This window comes from Bos grunniens, chromosome 13 (assembly GCF_055505025.1).
Source record: "Bos grunniens cultivar Pamir isolate PY7600 chromosome 13, Bosgru_T2T1.0, whole genome shotgun sequence".
NCBI classification, from domain to species: domain Eukaryota; kingdom Metazoa; phylum Chordata; class Mammalia; order Artiodactyla; family Bovidae; genus Bos; species Bos grunniens.
Window position 1 is genome coordinate 83,666,163 of NC_141177.1, and position 19,430 is coordinate 83,685,592.

Here is a 19,430-nt window from a genome sequence, read left to right on the forward strand (position 1 = left end):
ATACTGAGTATAAGCACAGTTTTCCAGTTAAGTGTTATAGGAACTGTGTGGATTGGATGTGTAAGAGTAGCCTCATGGCAGACCAGGGCTTTTGACATTATGGATTTAAAACTCTTAGAAGTTTGTGGAGTAATGGGGCATTCACATGGTGCCAACATATCACCCCACAAATGACCTAGCCATTATCAAGTGAAAACCACCTTCCAGTGGAGAGGTCTGTCTCAATCACTAACCAAGTGACTTAGCATCACTCAGGCTTCTTAGTCTCTATATGGAGATGAGATCATAGTCCTCACCTTCCCAGCTCTTTCCTGAAGACTGAGATTCAGTGCTAGTCATGGCCCCAAATAAAAGACACTTGGTAAATGTTAGGCTTCTTTGATGGCTTTTGTTTCCCTGTATATCATAATTATAGCTAAGAAGAAAAAGATTGAAACCAATGTCTGTTAATAGATGTTGAATTAAACTCAGACAGGACTGAATTTAAAGATAGGAACAATTGTTTGAAGCTGTAGGAGCCCTAAAGAAAGGAATATACCTAGGGAAAAAATTAAAGCATTCTGAAACTTGAGTAGTTAATAAAAATAAATTTTGTAATAAAGCGCAAGAAAGCAGTCTCTTTGATCATGTAATGATTGCTAATGTGAATCCAACACCACTATCAGTTGATACTTTTAAATGAAATTTAGGTTTGTATATAGTATAAATGTAGTTGTTAAATGTTTTAATAATTGTTTCACTATTAAAAAATAAAATAGGTTTTAAAGGTAGACTCCACTAAGGTGAAGGAAAGGGAAGATCCATACACAAACAGACACATACGCCAAATATGCACACACACACACAACTCAACTCCTGGGTTTTTGGTTTGAGAACTTGATGGTCTTGGTACCAGTTACTGGTTTGAGCAAAAGAAAATCAGGGGTTCAGCATTGGGCATATTAAGTTTGAGATGCAGACTTCTTTGTAGAGCTTCCAGTTTGGATGCATGAAGATAGGTCTCCATGGAGAATTCAGGAACACAAAAGGCATATAGATGGTATTTTAAGTTTTAGAAGGAAGGGGGTCACCTGGAGAGAGAGAAAAAGAAAAGTGCTTGGGGCTGAGCCACAAGACAGTCCAGAGGTAAGAAGCTGAGTAGAGAAGGAGTCAGCAAAAGAAAATTGGAAATGAGTGCCAGGGAGGCAGGAGGGCAGGCAGGGGTGTGCGATTTCCTGAAAGGCAAGTAGAAGGTGCACGAAGGAGAGAGTAGTCCCTCGTGTCTCATGTCTACAAGGGGTTAGGGGAGATGAAGTCTGAGACAGGACATTGAGTGATGGGATGTGATGTCATTGTGGCCTTAACAGGGAGTCAGGGAGTGCAGCAGTGAGGACAGAAGCCGGATCTGAGTGGGTTAAAGGTAAGGCGAGGAAGAACGAGCAGCAGGTGTAGGCACCTCTTTGGAGATTGAGAAGCTGAGTTGGAGGCCATCTGCGGTCCAGTGATGCTCCTTTCAGAAGATGAGTGAGAGTAGAACGTGTTTTCATGCAGTGAAATGGTCCATCAGAGAGGGAGCAATTGCTGATGCAGAAAATGGGGTGAAAGGAAAAACCAAGTCATTAGCAAGACAGAAGGGATGGGATCCAAGGCACAAGTGGAGAGTTTGGACTGTGGTTGGGGGGATAGTTTCCTCCACTGGAACAGAAGAAGCTGGATGCAGGTGAACACCAGGCTAGACGTGCTGCTGAGAAAGGCCACCTGCCAGCTGCTGGCTGCACAGTGACAGATGAGTGTGTGTTAGCTGAGGGCACGGGGTGGAGAGGGTGTGTACAGTTTGAAGGGAGAGAAAGGACATGAGCTCCCATCTCTAGTATGAGCCTAGAGGATTCTAGCCAGACGGTGCCCTCTCAGGTGCCCACTGAGCTTGTGGCCGTGAGGGCAGAGTGTGTGACTTTTCCCCTGAGACCTGCAGCTGCTCAGTGTTAGGAATGTTGCCAGGCACGCACCATGCAGCAAGAAAGGACCAGCTGACCTGATTGGGTTTACTCCTGAGTAATCCAGAACCTGGCCCTGGGGTCTAAGCTCTGTCAGAACAGAAGAGAATCCAGGAGAGAGCATGATGTCTTGCACAAAGTGGAGGAGGAGTCCTTGTGACTTGAGGTTTTGTTTTGTTTTGTTTTTATTCTTTATTATGCTATCCATCACCAGTGATTCTCCTTACCTTTATTTTTTTTTTAGGATGTCTGGAATGGCTGGGCTTTTTAGCATCTCTGGCAAGATATGGGTGAGTAAATAAGGCCTTTTATGATTATATCAGCAGAGGGGTTTTTAAGAGTGAGAAGGTAGCTTCTAAATAATAGGAAAATGAATACTTATAAATGGTTTCATAATTTCACTTTTCTTCTTAAGCCACACAACTACTCTTACCTGGAGTCATAGTGGGAATGTGTCTTTGTGTAGAAGGACTTAAATTGGACAGGGACCAAAAGACCAAAGTCATATTTTCATAGATCAGTAGTGAATCCCTTTGTCAAAGCTGAAAGGGCTTCTGTGGTTTCACTTGCTCTTATTTCTCATTGTCATGCTGCTAAGTCACTTCAGTCGTGTCCGACTCTGTGAGACTCCAGAGACGGCAGCTCACCAGGCTCCCCCGTCCCTGGGATTCTCCAGGCAGGAACACTGGAGTGGGTTGCCATTTCCTTCTCCAATGCATGAAAGTGAAAAGTGAAAGTGAAGTCGCTCAGTCCTGTCCGACCTTTAGCGACCCCATGGACTGCAGCCTACCAGGCTCCTCCGTCCATGGGATTTTCCAGGCAAGAGTACTGGAGTGGGGTGCCATTGCCTTCTCCGTGTCATGATCTCTCTACGAATCAAAGATCTGTTGGGGATCAGCAGACTTCAGCTTGTGAGCGGGCTGGGCTGCCTGTTTTGTTTAATAATGTCTTGTTGGAACATAGTCACATTCACTTATTACCTATTTTCTGTGACTGCTTTCACAGTACAGTGATAGAGATGAGTTGTTGTGACAGAGATCATATGGCCCACAAACCTAAATATTCATGATGTAGCCCTTTAAGGAAAAATTTGCAAGCCCCTTTTATGTGGCTCAGACAGTCTGACTTTTTGTGACCCCATGTACTATAGCAGTCCACCAGGCTTCTCTTTCCATGGGATTCTTCCAGCAAGAATACTGGAGTGGGGTTCCATTTCCTCCTCCAGGGGATCTTCCTGACCCAGGGATCGAACCCATGTCTCACGTCCCCTGCATTGGCAGGCGGGTTCTTTACCACTAGCGCCACCTGGGAAGCTGCTATGTGTGATTATATCATTTTACTGAGTCTTCTCAGTAACTTAGAACTGTTATTATGGTTAAAATGCTGAACTTTTATATAATACTGAATGTATCACGTAACCTTTGCTCCTCTCTACATGTAGGATGATCTAAATCCTGCCAGATTTGACAAAATTGTCAGGGAATTAAGTATATATTTTTAAAGTATTTCAGAAGATCTTTAGATCTGATTACCTCCCTTTATTTGTCTTTTCTAAGTTATGATTATACATCATTTGTCATTTTGGAACTTAATATTCAAGGAAATATTAACAAGACATGGCAAGAATACACAGAAGAACTATACAAAAAAGATCTTAATGACCCAGATAACCATGATGGTATGATCACTCACCTATAGCCAGACATCCTGGATTGCAAAGTCAAGTGGAACTTAGGAAGAAGCATCACTGCGAACAAAACTAGTGGAGGTGATGGAATTCAAGATGAGCTATTTCAAATCCTAAAAGATGATGCTGTGAAAGTGCTACACTCAATATGTCAGCAAATTTGGAAAACTCAGCAGTGGCCACAAGACTGGAAAAGGTCAGTTTTCATTCCAATCCCAAAGAAGGGCAGTGCCAAAGAATGTTCAAACTACTGCACAATTGCACTCATTTCACATGCTAGCAAAGTAATGCTCAAAATTCTCCAAGCCAGGCTTCAACGGTACGTGAACCGAGAATTTCCAGATGTTCAAGCTGGATTTAGAAAAGGCAGAAGAACAAGAGAACAAATTGCTAACATCCATTGTGTCATAGAAAAAGCGAGAGAGTTCCATAAAAACATCTGCTTCACTGAGTGTGCTAAAGCCCTGAACTGTATGATCACAGCAAACTGGGGAAAATTCTTAAAGAGATGGGAATACCAAATCACCTTACCTGCCTGCTAAGAAATCTGTATGTAGGTCAAGAAGCAACAGTTAAATCCAGACATGGAACAACAGAGTGGTTCCGAATTGGGAAAGGAGTACATCAAGGCTGTATATTGTCACCCTGCTTCTTTAATTTATATGCAGAGTACATCATGCAAAATGCCAGGCTGAATGAAGCACAAGCTAGAATCAAGATTGCCAGGATAAATATCAATAACCTCAGATATGCACATGATGTCACCCTTTTGGCAGAAAGCAAAGAGGAACTAAAGAGCCTCTTGATGAAGGAGAAAGAGGAGAGTGAAAAAGCCGGCTTAAAACTTAACATTGAAAAAAATGAAGATCATGGCACCTGGTCCCATCACTTCATGGCAAATAGGGAAACAATAGAAACAAGTACAAAATCACTACAGATGGTGATTGCAGCCATGAAATTAAAAGACGCTTGCTCCTTGGAAGAAAAGCTATGACCAGCTTAGCATATTAAAAAGGAGAGGCATTACTTTGCCAACAAAGGTCTGTTTAGTCAAAGCTATGGTATTTCCATACAAAGTCATGTATAGAGTGAGAGTTGGACTATAAAGAAAGCTGAGTGCTGAAGAATTTATGCTTTTGAACAGTGCTGTTGGAAAAGACTCTTGAGAGTCTCTTGGACTGCAAGGAGATCCAACCAGTCCATCCTAAAGGAGATCAGTCCTGGGTGTTCATTAGAAGAACTCATGCTGAAGGTGAATATCCAATACTTTGGCCACCTGATGCGAAGAGCCGATTCATTATAAAAGACCCTGCTGCTGGGGAAGTTTGAAAGCATGAGGAGAAGTGGATGACAGAGGATGAGATGGCATTACAAACTCAATGGACATGAGTTTGAGCAAGCTGTAGGACGTTGTTAAAGACACAGAAGCCTGGTGTGCTACAGTCCCATGGGTTCGCAGAGAGTCGGACACGACTGAGTGACTGAACAACAACAGTTCATGAAGCTCATGAAAGCTCTGCTTTTTGTGCATATTAGTATATATTTGGAGAAATTTAAAAAGAACTTTTATATCTCAGTTTTTCAGTTGTATTATAGTTTTTGCTTTTTGAGATATACCTACTTTAGGTTTTTTTTTTTTTTTTTTAGCAACAGAAAATAAATTGGTGACTTGAACTTAATCTTTTTTGTTTAAATTCTGTTAATTGTCTTTTTTTGACATTTGTATATCATATTTGGAGAAGGCAATGGCACCCCACTCCAGTACTCTTGCCTGGAAAATCCCATGGACGGAGGAGCCTGGTAGGCTGCAGACCATGGGGTCGCGAAGAGTCGGACACTACTGAGCAACTCCACTTTCACTTTTCCCTTTCATGCTTTGGAGAAGGAAATGGCAACCCACTCCAGTGTTCTTGCCTGGAGAATCCCAGGGACGGGGGAGCCTGGTGGGCCGCCATCTATGGGGTCGCACAGAGTTGGACACGACTGAAGCGACTTAGCAGCAGCAGCAGTATATCATATTAAAAAATAACTAGCATTTGTCTTCTTTTCATATAGTTTCAGTTTCATTTGGTTTTCTTCTGATATTTTCTTTTATTGGTGAGAAGTTTATTCAAAGGTTGAGAATTTTGCATTGCAAACCAGGAACTGAGAGTAAGGATTCAGCCTATTGCAATATTTTGACACTAAATATATTTAGGAGTCATATATTTTGATAGCTATCTGAAAACCTTAAGACATATACTCTCTAAACCAACAGGATAATTATAATAGGTGTCAGGAATCTCCAAAAGCTTAGCAAAGAATCTGTTACAACTGCAGGTCAGGAGAGAATTTGTTCTGAGGGTTAAGAAGAGATTGGGAAATTTGCTCAGTCATGTCTGACTCTTAGCAATCTCACGGACTGTAGAATACTGGCGTGGGTAGCCTTTCCCTTCTCCAGGGGATCTTCCCAACCAAGGGATCGAACCCAGGTCTCCAGCATTGCAGGAGGATTCTTTAACAGCTGAGCCACATGAGAAGCCCAAGAATACTGGAACCCCTTCTCCAGTGGATTGTCCTGACCCAGGAATCAAACTGAGGTCTCCTGCATTGCAGGAGAATTCTTTACCAACTGAACTATCAGGGAAGCCTTAAAAAGAGATTAGATGGAAGTTAATTGTGACCCTCACACATTGTTATAAAGTAGTTTTCTTTTCAAAGACAGTACCAGGGAAAATAAATAATTGTTCAAACTTCTGACAGCTTGAGGAGACTCTTGAGAGTCCCTTTTTAGACTGCAAGGAGATCCAACCGGTCCATTCTAAAGGAGATCAGTCCTGGGTGTTCTTTGGAAGGACTGATGCTAAAGCTTAAACTCCAGCATTTTGGCCACCTCATGCGAAGAGTTGACTCATTGGAAAAGACCCTGATGCTGGGAGGGACTGGAGGCAGGAGGAGAAGGGGACGACAGAGGATGAGGTGGCTGGATGGCATCACCGACTCGATAGACGTGAGTCTGAGTGAACTCCGGAGTTGGTGATGGACAGGGAGGCCTGGCGTGCTGCAATTCGTGGGGTTGCAAAGAGTCAGACACGACTGAGCGACAGAACTGAACTGAACTGAACTGAACTTATAGTTTGAGTGATAACAAGGAGTTGCCATTTTTCATTATGTTATGCAAATGATTTCTGTGTGTGACATTTGGAGCACATGAAGGCCAGGAGTTGATGTTTTACCTCTGTAGGCACAGGGCACAGCCTTGGGCAGCATGGATGGATTCTGTGTGAATGCATTGGACTGCAGAGAAAAGGCTGTTTGAAGAGCAGAACATGATCCATCTCTGAATAACCAGTTAATATATTCTTATTAGTGACTGAGAAGTACAGTATATATGGTATATATATGTATATTTGGACTTTCCAGATTTTTTTTAAAAGAACAAAAAGTTTAATTTTATAAGAAATTGCAAAATTTGACACATAGCAATTGGATTTACATTCTATAAGGTCATTTTTTCCTAATATTAATACTGTAATTTTTTCTTTCTGGTTAGTGCCTACCTGGAATTGTTTTTTTCAACTTTCAACCTTTCTGTTATGTTTTGAGTGAATCTTATAAAAAGCTCCACCTCTGAACCTTGGACACATTATCCTGGCTCCATTCCTCAAATCCATCTGACCACTGGTTGGAATGTCCTCCTTTTTTTCTGCTGTAAACAGTGTCTTCATGTAGTCCTCTCATTCAGATCTGTTCATAGCTAAAAATTAGCTTTAATTCAGTCACTTATTACAAAAATATAATATTATAAGATATTGGGCCCAGCAGGTGACATTTGCATGCATTTTAAGGAAATAATATGATGCTTCCTTGTAATGAGCACATATAATATTGACCTCGGGTCAATATTTTCCACAAGTGAAGAGTTACTTTGCCTGGCAAAGAAACACAGAAATCTAAAACTGAAATAGGTCGGTTTTAATCAGTTATTGCTTGGAAACATGTATACAGAAAACTTCATGTGCCTAGTACAGGAACCCTAATAGTCTTAAAGGTATTCTGAAACTGTTGTGGACTCAGACAAAGTATACGATAAAGATTTGTGGCTACAGTTTTGAAAACACAACTTGATTAATGAGGCTTTAGTAATTTTTTAGTAATCACCTAAAAAGACCACAAGATGGCAGAGTTTCTCTAAGAAGCTCAAGCAAATTCCTTAGAGTATGACAGTACAAGAAAATTGAAGTGGAATCTGTAAGAGGATGTTTTTGAATGCACTGAGAATATGACTTAATGCAGTGATTCAAAGGCACATCATTTACTGAATTCTAGAAAATAACTTAAAAAATTTCTTAAGCATTTCTTAAATCATTTATTTTGCAAAAGGGCTTAAGACACTGTCCAGATGGACTTATAACTGGATGTGTTGTTATTCATTCCAACTATATGGGCAGATACTACTTATAAAGCAAGTTACAGAATTCATATGTCCATGGGTCAGCACATATGCACACTGGCTTTCCATGTCTTCTAATTCCTTGGCCCATTTCAGAGTTTAATTTTGATGATGACATTGAATAATCAAGACAAGCATAAATAAGCTATGTTCAATATGCCAAATTTCCTAGAGAACTGTACAATGCATCTTAAAACTTCCACTGAACAGAGTTTGAGCAAAACAACCTTTTATATCCTAAATATCTCTTTTGCCTACTTGGGCTGCAGAGTACTATTCTTAGATAGTTGCCCTGGCTGAAGATAGAGCAATGACCAGTGCCATCAACAGAAGACGGATGACAGTTTTATAAGTCAGGAGTTGTGTGCATTCCTGTGAATAGTTTAAGGATTTGCTAGTGTATTTTATTTATTCAATAAGTATTTATTGAACACTTTAATTACATGTGTCAGTATTTAAAAACTTGAGGAGTCTTTAGATGTGTCTCTATTGCTGAATAAACAATTGGAGAGAAGAGATCTCAGACTATTCTAGATCAGTTAACAATCTGTTTTGTTTATTCAAAATTAAGCCAGAAGCAGATATATTATCTAATTGTATTGACAGTTACAAACGAGAAGCCAATGGGAGATACTTGAGTGACTTCAGTTTTGAGAACTATTTAAATAAAATCTTGGACTAGTTTTCATTAACCTCATCAGTTCTGAGCAAGTCATTCAGTCATTATTTCTGTTTGCTGGTGGCATTTAGTTTGGAGCCATTTCATTCTGTGCCCAGTAATTTTGTAGATAAACTATCTATAGACATAAAAATATCATAAAACTATTGGCTTTTTAGTGAATTTTTTTGAAGCTAAAAGGGCCTAAAATAGATGATTATAAAGCCGTCATGAGGCAACATGGATCCTTCAAGTCCATGTCTAAATGGGCTTTGATTCCACACTAGCAAGTTCCTATCTGTAATAACTGTATGATTTAGCATGTGATACTTCTAGCTCAGATCGTATCTCCTCACTCATTTTTTACTGTTCGAGTGAAAAATAGAGTCCCAGGGGATAGTAAACAAGAAGGAATGTGCACTTTCTTCAAAGGCTGATGATATCTTATTTGCTCATAATGAATTAAATGAAAAATGTCAATTTTATGGTGATTAGGAAATTTGTAAAGGATCGCTGGGTGTCGAGCAATAAGAATATGACTAGAAAAGGAAAGTATGGAAACATTTAAATGGTTGATGTTCCATAAGTAGTAATTTAGTTCTACTTAAAAATTGATTAAGGCCCAATTAAAAAAAAAGTTTAATTTTTTATGGATATCATATTAGTAATCATTAAGGTATATAAGTTGTTAGGGGATAGTGACCAAAAAAAAAATCTCATGATGGAAGAAGGATAAACAATCCTACCAGAGTTCTGTTTGGTCATGAACTTCAAAGAAGTATAACTCTTACTAGATACGACCTTGATTTTTACTCTCAGATTCTCAGTGTTATAAAATCTGACTTGCTTTTGAAAAATAATATAGATGCATAATCTTTGTGGGAGCTCATATAAATAGAACTGTAGACATGAGTAAAGTGGTAAAGAGATTCAAACATTTTTAGTTCTCTTTATAAATATGTTTTTTTTGTTTTTTTTTTTTTACTTTTTTCTTCTGTTTACAGCATCTTCACAACTATTTCACAGTGACCCTTGGAGTTCCTGCTTGGTGTTCTTACTTCTTCTTTGTGATAGCCACCTTGATTTTTGGCCTTCTCATGGGTCTGGTAAGAGATAACGTGAATCTCTTGTCTTTAAAGCCAGTTGGTTTCATGCAAAACTAGAAAGCAGCCAAGAAAGAAAAAGCACATAAACAAACATCATTTTGTGTATAATCTAAGCAGTTAAATAACATTTGCTTGTATGATACTACTTTCAATGGAAACTTGAGATATAGTGGAAAATTCATTAAATTATTATCCCCCAATCCCCTCTCTTAAATATTCTGAAGATATGTGCCACCCAAAATATAGGCAGTGTTGAAGAGAGAAATAGAGACGTAACTTGAGTTGATAAGTTAGTTTCCAAGACAACTGAGTCAGCTGTGAATTCACACATTGCCTACTTGATTAGAACACTGTTGTGATAAGGCCAAAGCTGTGAATTTGTTCCTTGGATGAGCAAGATGATTTTTCCTATTTGTATCCTCAAATTGAAAATCTAAATGTAACCAGCTTATTATACTCCAGTTTTCCCAAGGTAGATTTTGTAAGATAATGTGGATTTAAAAAAAAAATCACAATCATTGTTACATGAAAAAATGAGATGTAAACCATATCACTATGTCTTCTTTGGATTTGAAAATCCCTATCCATTAGGTATCTGTATACTTTCTTCCTAGAGTTTTAGATAGGGCTTGGAATAATTTTATACTTTATACTTAATTATGTGGGAAATGTAAATGCTTAAGTGTGTTTTTCTCTTGGTTATATATTTTTGAAATCTTTTTCTTTACCTACTCTTGATCAATTTGAGCTTTAAACTTGAGAAGTTCATAGAAGTTATTATACTATATACTAATCACATAGCTCTTAAACACTATATTATAGATAGGAATAATTGATGACTAAAAATTTATAGAAAAAGGATCACCCTTTAGGTAAGTTTGTTAGAGTCTGTCCTTACATTTTGTAATGTATTTCAGCTCTTTTCACAGTCTTTTAAAAAATAAACTTAAGGAAAATGTTAGCAGTCACCTTTATAGCAAGCCATAACTTGGTGCTACAAAGTCATATTCCAGGGTGCCAGGAAGGCTTGCTTTTATTTTGCCATGAGTATGCTTACCTCATATATGGTTTGTATTTGTCATTTGACTGCTGATGTTAACTTCATGGATAGGGATAGAACTTAAGTGGTCCTGGGTAATTCAGTAGTCCTGGGTATGTTCCATTCTGCTGTATTGATCTTATTGCTAATTAACGTGTCCTTAGTCCTCTGGCCTAAAATAATTTGACTTTGGATATAACTTTGTGGATATCAATGTATTTCTCCCATCTGCTGTCTACTCTGGAGCTGCATGAGTGTGTGGCTTCTGTAGGAGAAACAATATGAGATCCTGGGTGATTCTGAGATGGAGTTATTCTGGATGTAGTTGAGTATGGGCCTATTGGAAGTGAAAGTGAAGTCGCTCAGTGGTGTCCGACTCTGTGTCCCCAAAGACTGTAGCCTACCAAGCTCCTCCGTCCATAGGATTTTCCAGGCAAGAATATTGGAGTGGGTTGCCATTTCCTTCTCCAGGAGACCTTCCCAACCCAGGGATTGAACCCAGGTCCTCCTGCGTTATAGGCAGATGCTTACTGTCTGAGCCACCAGGGAAGCCCAAACATTGAAAACTCTTCTCACATAAATAGTTTAGAATTTTATTTTTGAGGTTGACTTTAAGTTGAAAAAGTCAGGCCTATCTGGGCCCTAAGTTTATTTGGAAACTGAGTCAAATTATCAGTGTAGGAAGGTTATTAGAGACTTGATCTGAAGAAGGGAGTTGATTCTAGACTATTCAAGTGACCAAGTGATACTGTTCCTTTAAAGAAGTTGGGAAGAGAACGTTATTTAAGGAAATAATAATTCCAAAGCAGTAATAGACTCATACGTTTTCTATTAATACATTTCCGTAAAACAGCTAGCGTGTATCTCTGCTCAGCGTGCATTTTCTGTACCTCTAATGTGTGTTGAAAGTGACACAACAGCTAGAAGCTTTGCCTTCAGTGAGGTCTCAGGTTCACTGATCCCTATCACCTTTGCCTTTAACTGGGGACTGAAAGCAAGGCGTGGGTGTCATCATGTGAAGCTTGATCTCCATGACCTCATAGGGTCTCCTTCCTTCTGTGAGTCATCAGTTCAGTTCAGTTGCTCAGTCATGTCCGACTCTTTGCAACCCCATGGACTGCAGAACGCCAGGCCTCCTGGTCCATCACCAACTCCTGGAGTTTACTCAAACTCACGTCCATCGAGTTGGTGATCCATCCAACCATCTCATCCTCTGTCATCCCCTTCTCTTCCTGCCCTTAATCTTTCCCAGCTTCAAGGGATTTTCTAATGAGACAATTCTTCGTGTCAGGTGGTGAAAGTATTGGAGTTTCAGCTTCAACATCAGTCCTTCTAATGAATATTCAGGATGATTTCCTTTAGGATGGACTGCTTTGATCTCCTTGCTGTCCAAGGGACTTCTCAAGAGTCTTCTCTAGCACCACAGTTCAAAAGCATCAATTCTTTGGTGCTCAGTTTTCTTTATAGTCCAACTCTTATGTCCATACATGACCACTGGAAAAACCATAGCTTTGACTAGAAGGACCTTTATCGGCAAAGTAATGTCTCTGCTTTTTAATATGCTGTCTAGGTTGGTCATAGCTTTTCTTCCAAGGAGCAAGCATCTTTTAATTTCATGGCTGTAGGCACCGTCTGCAGTGATTTTGGAGCCCAAGAAAATAAACTCTGTCACTGTTTCCATTGTTTCTCCATCTATTTGCCATGAAGTGATGGGACTGGATGCCATGATCTTTGTTTTCTGAATGTTGAGTTTCAAGCCAGCTTTTTCACTCTCTTCTTTCACTTTCATCAAGAGGCTCTTTAGTTCTTCTTTGCTTTCTGCCATAAGGGTGGTATCACCTGCATATCTGAGGTTATTGATATTTCTCCTGGCAATCTTGATTTCAGCTTATGCTTCATCCAGCCCAACATTTTGTGTGATGTACTCTGCATGTAAGTTAAATAAGCAGGGTGACAATACACAGCCTTGACGTACTCCTTTCCCAATTTGGAGGCAGTCTGTTGTTCCATTTCCGATTCTAGCTGTTTCTTTACCTGCGTACTTGAGATTTCTCAGGATGCAGTTCAGGTGGTCTGGTATTCCCATCTCTTTAAGAATTTTCCACAGTTTATTGTGATACACACAGTCAAAGGCTTTGACGTAATTAATAAAGCAGAAGTAGATGTTTTTCTGGTATTTCCTTGCTTTTTCAGTGATCCAGTGGATGTTGGCAATTTGATCTCTGGTTCCTTTGTCTTTTCTAAATCCAGCTTGAACATCTGGAATTTCACATCTGGAACAGTACAGTTCCTGTACTGTTGAAGGCTGGCTTGGAGAATTTTGAGCATTACTTTGCTAGTGTGTGAGATGAGTGCAATTGTCTTGTAGTTTGAACATTCTTTGACATTACCTTTCTTTGAGATTGGAATGAAAACTGACCATTTCTAGTCCTGTAGCCACTGCTGAGTTTTCCAAGTTTGCTGGCATATTGAGTGGTTATCTGGGTCATGAAGATATTTTTTGTGTATCAGATCAGATCAGTCGCTCAGTCGTGTCCGACTCTTTGCGACCCCATGAATTGCAGCATGCCAGGCCTCCCTGTCCATCACCAACTCCCGGAGTTCACTGAGACTCACGTCCATTGAGTCAGTGATGCCATCCAGCCATCTCATCCTCTGTCGTCCCCTTCTGCTCTTGCCCCTAATCCCTCCCAGCATCAGACTCTTTTCCAATGAGTCAACTCTTTGCATGAGGTGGCCAAAGTACTGGAGTTTCAGCTTTAGCATCATTCCTTCCAAAGAAATCCCAGGACTGATGTCCTTTAGAATGGACTGGTTGGATCTCCTTGCAGTCCAAGGGACTCTCAAGAGTCTTCTCCAACACCACAGTTCAAAAGCATCAATTCTTCAGCGCTCAGCCTTCTTCACAGTCCAACTCTCACATCCATACATGACCACAGGAAAAACCATAGCCTTGACTAGACGGACCTTTGTTGGCAAAGTAATGTCTCTGCTTTTGAATATGCTATCTAGGTTGGTCATAACTTTCCTTCTAAGGAGTAAGCGTCTTTTAATTTGATGGCTGCAGTCACCATCTGCAGTGATTTTGGAGCCCAGAAAAATAGTCTGACACTGTTTCCACTGTTTCCCCATCTATTTTCCATGAAGTGATGGGACCAGATGCCATAATCTTCGTTTTCTGAATGTTGAGCTTTAAGCCAACTTTTTCACTCTCCACTTTCACTTTAATCAAGAGGCTTTTGAGTTCCTCTTCACTTTCTGCCATAAGGGTGGTGTCATCTGCATATCTGAGGTTATTGATATTTCTCCTGGCAATCTTGATTCCAGCTTGTGTTTCTTCCAGTCCAGTGTTACTTATGATGTACTCTGCATATAAGTTAAATAAACAGGGTGACAATATACAGCCTTGACGTACTCCTTTTCCTATTTGGCACCAGTCTGTTGTTCCAACTCATGTCCAGTTCTAACTGTTGCTTCCTGACCTGCATACAAATTCTTGCCACCTCTTCTTAATATCTTCTGCTTCTGTCAGGCCCATACCATTTCTGTCCTTTATTGTGCCAGTCTTTGCATGAAATGTTAATATATGCATTGCCCAGGAAGGGCACGACGTTTCCCATAGAGAAGTGATTTCCTGATCAAGTCTTTGTTTCCTATAAGCTTCACCATTACATCTTTCTTTTCTTCCATAATTTTAAAAGATGGGAAGTCAAAGTAGGACTGCTAGTTTGGTTTTTGTTTGCTGTCTTTATTGAGACTAGTAATGGTTGAAATATTTTTCAAGTGTTATTTTTTTTTTGTTAATTAATTTATTTTAATTGGAGGCTGATTACTTTACAGTATTGTAGTGGTTTTTGACATACATTGACATGAATCAGCCATGGGTGTACATGTGTTCTCCATCCTGAACCCCCCCTCCCACCTCCCTCCCCATCCCATCCCTCAGGGTCATCCCAGTGCACCGGCCCTGAGTGCACTGTCTCATGCATCAAACCTGGACTGGTGATCTATTTCACATATGGTAATAAACATGTTTCAATGCTATTCTCTCAAATCACCCCACCCTCTCCTTCTCCCAGAGTCTAAAAGTCTGTTCTTTACATCTGTGTCTGTTTTGCGGTCTCGCATATAGCATCGTCATTACCATCTTTCTAAAGTCCATATATACATGCATTAGTATACTGTATTGGTGTTTTTCTTTCTGGCTTACTTCACTCTGTATAATAGGCTCCAGTTTCATCCACCTCATTAGAACTGATTCAAATGCATTCTTTTTAATGGCTGAGTAATATTCCATTGTGTATATGTACCACAGCTTTCTTATCCATTCATCTGCTGATGGACATCTAGGTTGCTTCCATGTCCTGGCTATTATAAACAGTGCTGCAATGAACACTGGGGTACATGTGTCTTCTGGTTTCCTTGGTGCGTGTGCCCAGCCGTGGGATTGCTGGGTCATATGGCAGTTCTATTTCCAGTTTTTTTAAGGAACCTCCACACTGTTCTCCATAGTGGCTGTACTTGTACCATGTTATTTTTCATATGTAACCCAAGGGCTCAGTTTTAGAAATGAAGTTTCTATATTCTATAGAATATATTTCCATATATTTTTCTGTTTCTATATTCTGCACTTTAAACCAACATGGGGAAGGCCTGTAAATGTACATCAGATTGCTCTGGTTGCATCACTTTCTGATGGCAACTCTGCTTTGAAGGATGGAAAATAGCAAAGCTGCGGACAGGCAGAAAAGCCATGGAATATACGGGCAGCAAACTTTTGCCTGTCTTATCTGATCTCCATTTCAGTTGCTGTAGATACTGTCTGAATTTTGCAACTTGGGTGAACCATTTTTCTATTGCGTTGGCCAGTAGTTCATTTGGGTTTTCCCCAAGATCTTGTGGGAAAACTGGAATGAACTTTTTTGGTCAACCCAGTATATGCTGCTGACCGCTTCCTAGCACAGAGCTTCCACAGAGAGGGTCTCCAGTATCAGGAGGTGTAGCTCTCACTCTCTATGAAAGATGGCAAATCTGTCTGCTCTCCTCTTTTAGATGCCTGGCTGTCTGCTAAGCTGAAACCTGAAAATCTAACTGTTGGAGGGAAGAGGGACAGGAGGGTACCATTCCTGTATAGGCCCTGTTTGTAAACAGCGCCATGTTTAGTGGTTCAGAAAGTGTCCCATCACAAGAGAGTGGTTCTTTAGATTGGAAAATAGATCCTGAACTGATGGAACAAGAGGATTTTCCTCCCAATTTCTGGGAAGGATGATGGTGTAATGGAGTTATGTATGTAGTGTTAGAGACATGAAGCAGCCCTTAGTGGTAGACTGACCCCAGACTTGTCCTTTTGAGAGAATGCAAGTCATGGGAAATAGATGGGGAAACAGTGGAAACAGTGTCAGACTTTATTTTTGGGGGCTCCAAACTCACTGCAGATGGTGACTGCAGCCATGAAATTAAAAGATGCTTACTCCTTGGTAGAAAAGTTATGACCAACCTAGATAGCATATTCAAAAACAGAGACATTACCTTGCCAACAAAGGTCCGTCTAGTCAAGGCTATGGTTTTTCCAGTGGTCATGTATGGATGTGAGAGTTGGACTGTGAAGAAAGCTGAGAGCCGAAAAATTGATGCTTTTGAACTGTGGTGTTGGAGAAGACTCTTGAGAGTCCCTTGGACTGCAAGGAGATCCAACCAGTCCATCCTAAAGGAGATCAGTCCTGGGTGTTCTTTGGAAGGAATTATGCTAAAGCTGAAATTCCAGTACTTTGGCCACCTCATGCGAAGAGTTGACTCATTGGAAAAGACTCTGATGCTGGGAACGATTGTGGGCAGGAGGAAAAGGGGACGACAGAGGATGAGATGGCTGGATGGCATCACCGACTCGATGGACATGAATTTGGGTGAATTCCGGGAGTTGGTGATGGACAGGGAGGCCTGGCGTGCTGCAATTCATGTGGTCACAAAGAGTCGGACACAACTGAGCGACTGAACTGAACTGACTGAAGTGAGAAAACAGTTAAGTGACTTGCCCAGCGTCATACAGCTGACAGGGTTGAGGCTGGTGTCCCGTAAGTCTCTTCTAGGCCCCCTTATGTGCATTCTAGATGGCCCAGGTATCTCACAGGTGGGACTTACTCCCTCCCAGGCTTTGTTGTAAATGCCAATTATTTGTGACTGGAAGGTGTTTCTTCTTTCCTTTGCAATGTGACCAAACCAAAAATTTCTGCTTCAGTTGGTATTAAGAAAGGCAAAAGGAAAAAGAAAGTCACAAAAAAGCATTATGTTCAGTGAATAGCTACTATAAGCATGTGGCTATCATTTGGTTTTCAGACTCTGTCTTTTCAGGTGGAAGTGTTTTCCTCTTTGTTGTTCACATCAGTTTAAGAGCTTGGAGCTTGCTCCTCTCCAACACTCGGTGCTTCGTGCATCCCACTGCCCTGCACGTGGGTTTCCTCTGTCTGTCATTTAGGCGTTTCTCTGGATCCAAGCTCCAATACTTTGGCCACCTGATGCAAAGAGCTGACTAATTGGAAAAGACCCTGATGCTGGGAAAGATTAAAGGCGGGAGGAGAAGGGGACAACAGAGGATGAGATGGTTGAATGGCATCACCGACTCAATGGACATGAGTTTGAGTAAACTCTGGGAGGTAGTGAAGGACAGGGCAGCCTGGCGTGCTGCAGTCCATGGGGTCACAGAGTCGGACATGAGTGAGTGACTGAACAACAGCTGGATCCAACAGCCTCTGTGTGCTGCGTGGTGCTGCTTACATGAGTCAGACCACTGGTGGTGCTCGTCCTCTCCTAACCGTGTCCAAGGCCCCAAAGGCCACCTCTCTTAAGTGGTCATTCTGGATCCTTCCCCACCCCCAGGACTGGTTGTTGTCTCTGTATCTCTGAAGAGCTTTCTTCATTTTTTTATGAGTTGCCTGATACATATTGCTTTACAACTTCTTTTTTTATCTTTTTCTGAACCCTTCCCCCCAGATTTTAACATGATATCTTAAATGTAATGAACCAAGTATTAAGTAAAGTAATAAATAACTATGCAGGTGGGAATAGTCAAAGTGAGTTACTCATTTGATGTTTATAACATTGAATCAAAAGGACATGACTTTAGAGTTTTAAAAGTTTTGAACCCCTTAAATTTATGAAGTACTGTTCCTATTTTAAAGATTGGGCAGTTGTTCACAGTGAAGGTGAAGCCCAAGAGTTAGTTCGGTACAGGAGGACCAGTGCAGCCCTTCTCAACGGGCGGCTTCCTCCCATGCTGGTCTCTCTCTGCTGCGCAGTACTGTGCGGAGGCCGTGCGGAGGGTGTAGGGAGTGAGGGACCCCGACTGCCTCAGTCCCATTTCACACATCGTCCCATCAGTTTCATCACCGCAGCACACGATCCGGGTGTGGAACATGAGCCAGAATGAACCTTCCTCTAGGAAGCTTGTAGTTTATCAAGGGAAACAGCTTAGTAGTAGTAAGTAGAAAGTGAGTCAATGCTGCAGTCAAGGTTGGAGGTGAGGCCAGTCACTCTTTAAAATAAGATCTAGTTCACATCATTGATATGTTTTCTCAGTTTGTCCCTCTAGTAATTTCTTCTTTAAATTATTATTATTATTTTCCCACTGCTTTTTTTTTAAATTGGAGGCTAACTACTTTATAGTATTGTGGTGGTTTTTGCCATACATTCACATGAATCAGCCATGGGTGTACATGTGTTCCCCATCCTGACCCTCCCTCCCACCTCCCTCCCCATCCCATCCCTCAGGGTCCTGCCAGTGCACCTCTAGTAATTTCTTACAGCACTCTTAGTAATTCTACACCCTGAAATACTCTTCCACATAATCAGGAGTTTCCCACTGGTGAATGACAACCCATATACAGACTCATTTTATTTATCATACTGTTGTTCAGTCACCAAGTCATGTCCGACTCTACACGACCCCATGGACTGCAGCACTCCAGGCTTCCCTGTCCCTCACCATCTCCCTCAGTTTCCCAAGTTCATGTCCGTTGACTCAGTGATGCTATCCAACCATCTCATCCTCTGTTGCCTGTTTCTCCTTCTGCCTCAGTCTTTCCCAGCATCAGGGTCTTTTCCAGTGAGTCAGCTGTTCGCATGGGGTGGCCACAGTATTGGAGCTTCACCTTCAGCATCAGTCCTTCCAAAAAGTGTTCCAGGTTGATTTCCTTTAAGACTGACTGGATTGACCTCCTTGCAGTCCAAGGGATTCTCAAGAGTCTTCTCCAACATCACAATTCAAAAGCATTAATTCTTCAGTGCTCTGCCTTCTTTATTGTCCAGCTTTCATATCAGTACATGACTACTGGGAAAACCATAGCCTTGACTATATGCACCTTTGTTGGCAAAATGATGTCTTTGCTTTTTAACACTATTATCTAGGTTTGTCATAGCTTCCCTGCCAAGAAGTAGTCATCTTCGGATTTCATGGCTACAGTCACCGTCCTCATTGGTTTTAGAGCCAAGAAGAGGAAATGTGTCACTGCTTCCACCTTTTCCCCTTCTGTTTGCCGTGTA

At 40.9% G+C, this 19,430-nt stretch overlaps 1 protein-coding gene across 1 annotated transcript in view; it reads left to right on the top strand.

Moving 5' to 3' along the window:
• Positions 1 to 19,430, top strand: part of TMX4 (thioredoxin related transmembrane protein 4) — a 60,263-nt gene that overhangs the window by 34,088 nt on the left and 6,745 nt on the right. Inside the window, exons 5-6 of the mRNA XM_086335159.1 lie at positions 2,218 to 2,263; positions 9,755 to 9,856. Coding sequence (XP_086191285.1) covers positions 2,218 to 2,263; positions 9,755 to 9,856 — 148 coding nt within the window. The remainder of the gene's footprint in view (positions 1 to 2,217; positions 2,264 to 9,754; positions 9,857 to 19,430) is intronic.